This window comes from Symsagittifera roscoffensis, chromosome 3 (assembly GCF_963678635.1).
Source record: "Symsagittifera roscoffensis chromosome 3, txSymRosc1.1, whole genome shotgun sequence".
Lineage (NCBI taxonomy): Eukaryota > Metazoa > Xenacoelomorpha > Acoela > Convolutidae > Symsagittifera > Symsagittifera roscoffensis.
The window spans coordinates 67,419,567-67,430,091 of record NC_087064.1 but is presented as its reverse complement, the minus strand read 5'-3'; the positions used below and the strand labels follow the sequence as shown (position 1 = coordinate 67,430,091).

General features: G+C 31.2%; 1 protein-coding gene across 6 annotated transcripts in view; it reads right to left on the bottom strand.

The window, feature by feature from the left end:
- Window positions 1–971: 971 nt before the first annotated feature.
- The window catches only part of LOC134842425 (synaptic vesicle 2-related protein-like), a 34,037-nt gene continuing 24,483 nt past the window's right edge, over window positions 972–10,525 (bottom strand). For all 6 annotated transcript variants that reach the window (XM_063858754.1, XM_063858756.1, XM_063858758.1 and 3 more), the window contains 3 exons: window positions 9,385–9,562; window positions 4,209–4,507; window positions 972–1,366 (listed from right to left, as the gene is read on the bottom strand). In XM_063858754.1, the coding sequence (XP_063714824.1) occupies window positions 1,176–1,366; window positions 4,209–4,507; window positions 9,385–9,562 (668 nt within the window). In that variant the 3' untranslated portion in view covers window positions 972–1,175. The remainder of the gene's footprint in view (window positions 1,367–4,208; window positions 4,508–9,384; window positions 9,563–10,525) is intronic.

Sequence of the window (10,525 nt, the reverse complement as noted above, 5' to 3'; positions counted from 1 at the left end):
TTCCGTTACTTTTGTATCGAAAGTCGGAACAATGACATTTTCAAATTCAATTGCTGCTATATTTTCGTCCGCAATAATTTCATATTTCTCAAAATGTATCTTTGTTACGTAAAACAGACTGGAGGCTCATCGGTGGAAGAAAGTCAAGAAAAGTTTCACCAAAAATTATTCGAGAATAGTGTGTCGGTAACCTTCGATTTAGCCCCAATACAGGATTTTTGTGTTTGTATATGATGCGTGGCAGGGAAAAGTTAGTCAGTCAATCCTTTGGCTTCTACTGCTCTGATTATTGAACCCTTTGAACTCTACTCGGATCTACTTAACAATCCCCCCCTATGGTACCTACTTAAGAATCTCCACCCCTATAAATAAATACAGTAAATTAGCACTGAGCTTTCTATTAAGAATTATACTTTTGCTGCATTCTGATTGGTTGAAAAATCGACTATTTTGACCTACTTAACAATCTCCCCCCTTTCTTGAAAGGGGTGGAGATTGTTAAGTAGATCCCTCTACTCAAATAATGGAAAATTTTAGAAAACTTTTTTTTTTACTAAACAGATACACTTCTTTTTGATCCGGACGGTGTTTTTGGCAATTACCACAGTGGTTTTTGATCTCCCAAAAAATTTGATGAAGATTTAAGGCTACAAAAAATGATAATCAAAAGTTCAATTTCAAAGATACATCAATAAAAGCAGACATAACTCTTCGCGACGAATAAGTTAATAGCAATTTGATTAATAAACAATTAAATATACGGCACATTCAGCTGATTGTAATTATAACCAATTAATACAATGGTATTTGATCAAACATGGCCGACAGTAATGTCGGAAAAGTTGAACTGAATATTGGGTAGCATTTTCTACAAAAAAAAATTATGGCAAAAATATTTCGTAGGTTGCCTGCAATCGTATGTTAAAACGGAAATATTTACTATAAAATTTTTTTTAAATTGGAAGCCAACTTTAAATTATCTGCATTTTCATCCTTTTTCAGTATTTTTAAATTCAGTTCAACTCAATAAAAATGTTTTTTTTTTTGTATCTGCTTCAAAATCTCGGCCCAAAAAAACTAGATTTGATACATAATGTTTGTATGGTAAACCATTATGCTTTTCGGGTTACGGAGATTTTGAAAGATAAATTTTTCTTTTCTCTGTCTTGTGGCAGCTACAAATTGAGTTGTCCTAATTTGAGTCCCGAGGTCTCTATGGGGAGGGAGAGTGCGGTAAAAGCGCCGAGAGAGGCGAGACCGACGAAGATGGTGGTTGCGAGACGAGAGGAGGTCTTCGATATAATCTCTGTCACTACTGGCACCAACAGCATGCCACTTCCGCCCACAAAACTACAGAAGCCGAGACCTAAAAACGACACTCAGCTTCTAATCAATCATATTAATCATTCTAATAAAAATTCACAATTATTATTATTAGTATTATTTTTATCATTATTATTATTATGATTATGATTATTATGATTAGTATTATGATTATCATTATTATTATGATTAATATTATGATTATTTTTTGATTATTATTATTTTTATTATTATTATTATTATTATGATTATTATCATTATTATTATGATTAATATTATGATTATTATTTTGATTATGATTATTATGATTTTTATTATGATTATTATCATGATTACTATGATTATTATGATTATTAGTATCATTATTATCATTATTAATATGATTAAAATTATGATTATTATTATGATTATGATTATGATTATTATGATTAATATCATTATTATTATGATTATTATGATTATTATTAGTATGATTATTATCATAAATATTATGATTATCATTATTATGATTAGTATTATTATGATCATCATTATTATGATTATTGTTATGATTAGTATTATGATTATCATTATTATGATTAGTATGATTATTATCATTATAATTATGATTATTATTATGATTATTATTATGATTATTATCATGATTATTATGATTATGATTATTTTGATTAGTATTATTATAGTTATTAGTATTATTATGATTATTATCATGATTATTATGATTATGATTATTTTGATTAGTATTATTATAGTTAGTATTGATTATTACTATTATAGTTATGATTATTATTATTATGATTTTTATTATGATTTTTATCATGATTATTATGTTTATTATGATTATCATGATTATTATGATTATCATTATTATTAGGATTATTATGATTGTCATTATTATGATTAGTATGATTATTATCATGATTATTATGATTAATGTTATTTTATTTATATTGATTATGATTATGATTATGATTATTATCATGATTAGGATGATTATTATGATTATTATTATGACTAGTATTATGACTATTATCATAATTATTATGATTATTATGATTATGATTAGTATTATTATGATCATTATGATTATGATTATGATTATGATTATTATTGTTAGTATTATTATGATGATTATTATTATGATTCTGATTATAATGATTATTTTTATGATTATTATGATTATTATTATGATTATGGTTATTATGGTTATTATTATCATTATGACTATTATGATAATGATGATTATTATGATTATTATGATTATAATGATTATGATTATTATTATGATTATTATTATGATTATTATGATTATTATTATAATCATTATGGTTATTATTATGATTATTCTTATTATGATTATGATTATCATTATTATGATTATGATTATTATTATGATTATTATGATTATTATCATAATTATTATGATTAATGTTATTTTTATGATTATGATTTTGATTATGATTATTATTATCATTATCATTATGATTATGATTATTATCTTGATTATTATTATTATCATGATTATTATGATTATTATTATGATTAGTATTATTATGATCATTATGATTATGATTATGTTTATGATTATTTTTATTAGTATTATTATGATCATTATTATCATGATTTTGATAATTATGATTATTATGATTTTTATTATGATTATGATTATTATGATTATTATGATTACTAATTTGATTATTATGATTATGATGATTATTATGATTATTATGATTATTATGATAAAGATTATTATGATTGTTATTATGCTTTTTATGATTATTATTATGATTATTATGATTATGATTATGATTATTGTGATTATGATTATGATTATTATGATTTTGATTATGATTGTGATTATTATGATTATGAGTATTATGATTATGATTATTATTATGATTATTATGATTATCATTATAATTATTATCATTATTATTATGATTATTATGATTATTATCATAATTATTATGATTAATGTTTTTTTTATGATTATGATTTTGATTATGATTATTATTATCATTATCATTATGATTATCATTATTATCTTGATTATTATGATTATCATGATTATTATGATTATTATTATGATTAGTATTATTATGATTATTATGATTATTATTATGATAATGATTATTATGATTATTATTATTACTAATTTGATTATTATTATGATGATTATTATGATTATTATGATTATTATGATAAAGATTATTATGATTGTTATTATAATTTTTATAATTATTATTATGAATATTATGATTATGATTATGATTATTGTGATTATGATTATGATTATTATGATTATGATTATGATTGTGATTATTATGATTATGATTATTATGATTATGATTATTATTATGATTATTATGATTATCATTATAATTATTATCATTATTTTTATGACTTTTATTATCATTATTACGATTATTATGTTTATGATTATGATTATTATGATTTTTATTATTATCATAATAACTCCACGAGAGACTGCTTTTAACGGATCTCTTTTATTATCTCGTAAAGGGAAAAGTGAAGTGAGGAGGGAGGATTGGTAACATTGTTTTTCCACTTTTTTGGCGAAAGTCCGAGGGGATCAACTCCTAAATCCTTGTCACATATCCCGATTGATCAGCCGAATATCAGGCTGAATAGTCTGTGTTGCATGTCACCTCGCAATTCGAAAAAAGTGACATTAAAGTAAAAAAAAACATTTGCCAATTCGTAAAACCTGAAATTCTAGAGGCATTTTGTATCGATACCAATTTCGGTTATCGTGGCGGTTTCGATGTCATATTACACGAATATAGAGTGTCTTTTCGGAAAAGAAGAAAATCGAATATTCGGCCAAATAGAATTGGTTCGTGTTACATATCTTTTACACGTACCTGTGGCCCGCATATTGGTCGGATAAATTTCGGCCCCGTACAAGACGATAGTGTTAAATGATGAGATGGCGAGTGCGCGCGCTATGAAGAAAGCGGCGTCGGTGACTGTCCTTCCGGGGCAGATGAAGAGAATGCTGTAGCCGATTGACATGCCCCCCAATACAGCTGCTAGACTGAGTCTCCTGCCGTACTTGTCCACTATGAAGTAGGTCACCACTAGACCGGGGAACTCGGCCAGAGTTGTCAAGAGTAAGTCTACGTAGTCGTGAGAGTGCAGTCGCTTGCACATCGATTTGCACCTATTAGCAACAATATTTAGGGCTTCTTCTTATAATATACTTACCGAACGTGGTGCATTTAGGAGTATAGCGGGGTCGGACGCCCCCCATTCAGGAGTTCGGCCCCTGACTACCAAAAGGTTCTCCCTTTGGTACTATTTTAAGACTTCTTTTTTTGGCTGTTTTTGTCAATACTTTTTTTGAGGGGCGACCGCCTTTTTTGGCCTGTATTTTTTTAACATCTCCCGTGAATTTGCCTGCTTTTCCAAAAACTCCTAAAAACGCATTTTTTGGACTTTTCTTAGTGATTTGGGAGGGCTCGGAAAATCAGTTTGGTCTAACTAAGAAAAAGTCTACAAAATTATCAAAACATTTTTTGAAATTCCGACCCCTCCCCTCGAGAAAATTCTAGATTTTGTGGACCTTTTCGTAGTTAGACCTGAGGGGTCGGATTTTCAAAAAATTTCAATAATATTGTGGACCTTTTCTTAGTTAGACCTGAGGGGTCGGATTTTCAAAAAACGTTCGATAATTTTGTGGACCTTTTCTTAGTTAGACCCGAGGAGTCGGATTTTCAAAAAATTTTTGATTATTTTGTGAACCTTTCCTTAGTTAGACCTGAGGGGTCGAATTTTCACAAAAACTTTCGATATTTTTGCTGACCTTTTCTTAGTTAGACCTGAGGCGTCGGATTTTCAAAAAACTTTCGATTATTTTGTGAACCTTTTATGAGTTAGAACAGGTCGGATCCTCCAAAAACTTTCGATAATTTTGTGGACCTTTTCTTAGTTGGACCTGAGGGGTCGGAATTTCAAAAAACATTTGATAATTTTGTGGACCTTTTCTAGTTGGACCTGAGGGGTCGGATTTTCAAAAATTTTTCGATAATTTTGTGGACCTTTTTGTAGTTCCTCAAAAAACTTTCGATAATTTTGTGGACCTTTTCTTAGTTGGACCTGAGGGGTCGGAATTTCAAACAACTTTTGATAATTTTGTGGACCTTTTCTAGTTGGACCTGAAGGGTCGGATTTTCAAAAAGCTTTCGATAATTTTGTTGACCTTTTCTTAGTTAGACCTGAGGGGTCGGATTTTCAAAAACTTTTCGATAATTTTGTGGACCTTTTCTTAATTAGACTTGAGGGGTCGGATTTTCAAAAAACTTTCGATATCTTGGTGGACTTTTTCTGAGATAGAACTGAGGGGTCGGATTTTCAATAACCTTCCGATAATTTTGTGGACCTTTTCGTAGTTAGACCTGAGGGGTCGGATTTTCAAAAAATTTCAATAATATTGTGGACCTTTTCTTAGTTAGACCTGAGGGGTCGGATTTTCAAAAAACGTTCGATAATTTTGTGGACCTTTTCTTAGTTAGACCTGAGGGGTCGGATTTTCAAAAACTTTTCGATAATTTTGTGGACCTTTTCTTAGTTAGACTTGAGGGGTCGGATTTTTAAAAAACTTTCGATATCTTGGTGGACTTTTTCTGAGATAGAACTGAGGGGTCGGATTTTCAATAACCTTCCGATAATTTTGTGGATCTTTTCGTAGTTAGACCTGAGGGGTCGGATTTTCAAAAAATTTCAATAATATTGTGGACCTTTTTTTAGTTAGACCTGAGGGGTCGGATTTTCAAAAAACGTTCGATAATTTTGTGGACCTTTTCTTAGTTAGTCCTGAGGGGTCGGATTTTCAAAAAACTTTCGATAATTTTGTGGACCTTTTCTTTGTTAGATCTGAGGGGTCGGATTTTCAAAAAACTTTCGATCATTTTGTGGACCTTTTTGTAGTTAGACCTGAGGGGTCGGATTTTCAAAAAACTTTCGAAAATTTTGTGGACCTTTTCTTAGTTAGACCTGAGGAGTCGGATTTTCAAAAAACTTTCGGTAATTTTGCGAGCTTTTTCTTAGTGCCTGAAATGGTTAAAAAACGACTGCAAATTCTTTAGACTGCATTTCGCGTAGGTGTATAACTTTGGTTTTCCTTCGCATTGGAATTGTAGAACTTCCAATGTTTCAATTGCGTTGGATTATTTAATTCATCAAGTTAGCAAGGGATGAACAGTCTCTGTGATTAAGAACTGAAATCTGAAATGAAAAAAAAAGGTAAGAAAATCAAAGAACCCGATTAGACAAAACATTGATCTTAACTTCTAAACTGAAGCTGAATTTCATCAAAGAAGACCATTATTGGGATTAAAGTCTTGTTAGATGCTTTGAGTTCACGCAGACCTCCCTCTTTCCTCCCCCTCTTCCTCAGGGGTTCGACCCTTCACCAAGCAAAGAAGCACTTTTGCTATTACTTTATGACATCTATTTTCGGCCGAGAGTCCTCAAATTTTTTCCAAAGGCGTTGTCGGCACCAATATATACCAACTTTGAAAGGGAGAGCGCGACAAAAAAACTTAATTTTATGGCATTTGTCCTGTTTTTTTTTTTAATTTGTCAAAATCGGTCTTTCTAGTGTTCTGTGAGCACTTGGAAAATCAATTTGGTAAACCTAAAAAAAGTGGACAAAATTTTTGAAACTTCAAATGTTGTTTTTAGGCCTAATTGTACGAACTCATAACTCAATGAAAATTAATTTGACCTTTCGTTGCCTAGAAGGTCCTTTTTATATTATTGAGAACAACCGTTTTGGAGCGCCGTTATGTGCTAACTATGAGGGGGAAGCGCGGACCAAAAAAAGGCAATTTTTTGGTCAAAATCTTCCAAAAAACGCCTAAAAAGTATTTTTTGCCTGTTATTTCCAATATTTGCCTGCGAGGAAAAATATGGTCAAAATAGGGTCCTAATCGTGTTTGGAAAGAGCGAGCTCGAAAACTCCACTTGGTCGATCTAAGAATGAGCAAAAAAATTTCAAAAAAATGAAAGTTTGCACCTTTCGAGAAAATCCTAGATCCACCCTGTTTTAAATACATATTTCAAAAGGTATCAACTTATCACTTTTACTTTTCTACCTTAGCTCTCGAATAGATTTTGCCTCAGTAATCTAAAAACTGTTCATGCGGAAATTGGCATGCAAAAAGAAGTTCAACAAATCTCTTCACTTAATCACACCATTTTAATAATTTTTAGGAATCGCAAGGCCAGCAAAATTTAGTCAGAGGTAAAGCTCTGCTACGCAAACACTTGCGAGATCACGACAAAAAACAACCTTACAAAGTACAACAAGAAGAAGCAAAAATAAGCCTCGAATTAGCGCAAACTTGGCATGGTCTAAGATTCGAACCTGCGACCTCAAGCTGAACAAACACACACTACCAGCACATCCATGGAAGCTTTTTAGTGAATTGAAGATAGAAGATTAAACATTGGCCACATATAAAGCAGATAACAGATGCTATCCTTTTTTGAAGGGTACAGTGAAATTTGCAAATAAGTGAACACTTTTAATAAACACCCGGGTTGAAGTCCTACCCTTAATTATCGCTTTTTCTTTAGTATCCCGCGCTTTCCAGCTTTGATTCATGTATAATTCCTAAATTCCCGAGTTATTGCATAGATAAACCTGCGATATTTCAGAGCTATTTCAGTAATGACTTCGTAAAAAGTAAGCGGAACCCGTACCCAGCGAAAGCTGTTTTCATAGATAGAAAAGTGATATAAATTACCTAGCCAAGTTTTTTGTTTTTTTTTCTACAGAAACAATTTATTTAATTTCTACTTTTGAAGTAAACAGTTTCTGGAAAAAAAATAACCAGAAATTAGTTCACTGCTCAAGTGCAACGAAAAATGCATGCTTCGAGTATACACAAAAACAACGCGAAGTAACACTTCTTATAACAAGTGTTGCTTTGAATTAGATTTTTAAAAGTGTCCTACATTATCAGGTCATGTGGACTAGCGGGTTGCACATTTGCCTATAAAATAGCAGGCCGAGAATTTGAGCACCAGCCGGAGACTTTTTCTTGCTAGAATTAGCCTAGATTTAGCTAACTTTTGATCAGAAATAAGTTGAGAAATAAAAATTTTTAAGAAAATCCTTGCTGTATTTAAACATTTCACAAAGAATTTCTGACCAGAAAATTAGATTATATATACAATATTCCAGTTCAGAAACAAAGAAATTACGGGTAAAACTTAAGAAATTTTAACTCATTCTTGTAGCTTTCAAATGAGAGTGCGGGGTTATAAGCACTTTAACTTGAGCCTATCTAAAGAGTGCTGGCGCAAAGGTAGAAAAGATGTCTGCAATGCTGATGGTTGTGGGATCAAACCTAGGTAGTTAAGTATTTCTGCTCATTTTGATAGGTTTTTATCGATGTTTCATTGCTGAAATTCTGCCGTATTGGCGACAATCTATCGATAAAATTTTCTATTGTGGCAACGAACATCGATAATTCATCAATAGCGATTGCTATTTTTTTTTCACTTTGTTATCGCGGCTCTTTTTCCTTTTCCCCCACCTGCAAATTCTTATAATAAAAATTATCGTTCACATTGTCCGATTATCATAAAAACTGACATGCAGACTAATTAGGCCATGACAAGCATATTTGGTTTTCATAATCAACCTTGTAAAACTACTCGTTAGACCAGACCGTGTGAGATGGGGGAAAAGGAAAAAAACCGTTATCGCTAATTTTCAATGTGAGCTAAACCCGGGTCATTTCATTTGCGAGTTAGATAAGAACAAAAGGTTCGTAATAACACACTAAGCTGACGGTAATGTAAATAAAAAGATTGCAACAGCAAAAAAAAACATATTAAATTTTCAAATTTGTTTGTTTCAAGAAAAATGAAGCTTAACAATCTTCGTGTTTTGGGTAAATAATAGGCCTCAGTAAATAATAAGCACTCAAATTACAAAAAAAAATTACTATTTTTGGTGGGGGGCGATAGCTTTTTGTTGCTCCTTAGCTGAGGGTTGGCTAAAAAGAGAAGAACTCGTTTTTCTACCTGTATACGCCTAGTGCACCCTGTAGATCGCAGAAGGAGCCCACATCCTGCTCCTGGAATATCTCTGTCGTTTGCAGGATAGTGCCATAGTAGCAGAATCTGACCACAAAAACTATCGTGCAGATACTCAGGGTCGTCTTCCTCCACGTGTAAGAGTTGATCAGACTTCTGAGACTACCTGAAAAAAACTTGTTCAACAATTGTGTTCACTTAATCACCCCATTTTATTACCTTTAAGAAAATTGACTTCGTCAAAAAAATAACAATTCAATTGATTTTTTGGATCTCTCTAACTATATCGCCCTCGGGTACCTAGTAAGGAATATCCCCCTATAAAGAAACAAATCAACGTTTAAGCATATGAGAATTCTTAACACTGTGAATTCTATGAGAATAATATGAGAACCCGTTGCCTAATCACGAATCCACCCTTTTGCAAAAGGTGGCATATAGTTAAGAGATCCGATTTTTTTCGTTTTTGTAATAAAATCTTGATCTTTATATATTTAAAGACACAACTCGGTATCAAAATTTTGATGAAAACCACCAATGATTATTTGCCGCTTGCGTTTTTTAGAGATAAATCATGCCAAATTTGAGCGGAGAGCTCCAAGGTTTTCCTTTCCATATCATATTAGAAAAGTATGAAAACACAACTCCCATTCTCATACGCTTCAATGCTTAGAAAAAACTTTTTCTGTAACAGTCATTCAATCTGTAAAAATTGTTCACATAGGCCTGAAAAGTGGCAATTTTTTTATATCATACTATTATTTACCTGGGGAAATTAAGAAGGTTATCCTTTTTTATTGATTTTTTATACGGTACAAAAAACAGCGAGTCTTTTAAAATTGACAGGAGGGTTTTACAACAGTAGTGCTTATCATTAAGCCAGACAAGAAAATGAAATAGACAACGCCTCAAAGAAAGAACCAAAACTTCACTCCTTTTTTGAAATTTTCTTCATTTCAATTTTTTTTGACCCAATTAGTGATAAAGGGAAACCATCCCGTCAATATTGAAAGATTGAATACTTTTCATTGTTCAATAGTTTTGCCTTTACCGCCCTAAGTTTAGGTACTAAAATGTTCCAAAGGTCCTCTTGGTACTATTTTACGACAGCCCTTTCTGGCCGACCAAA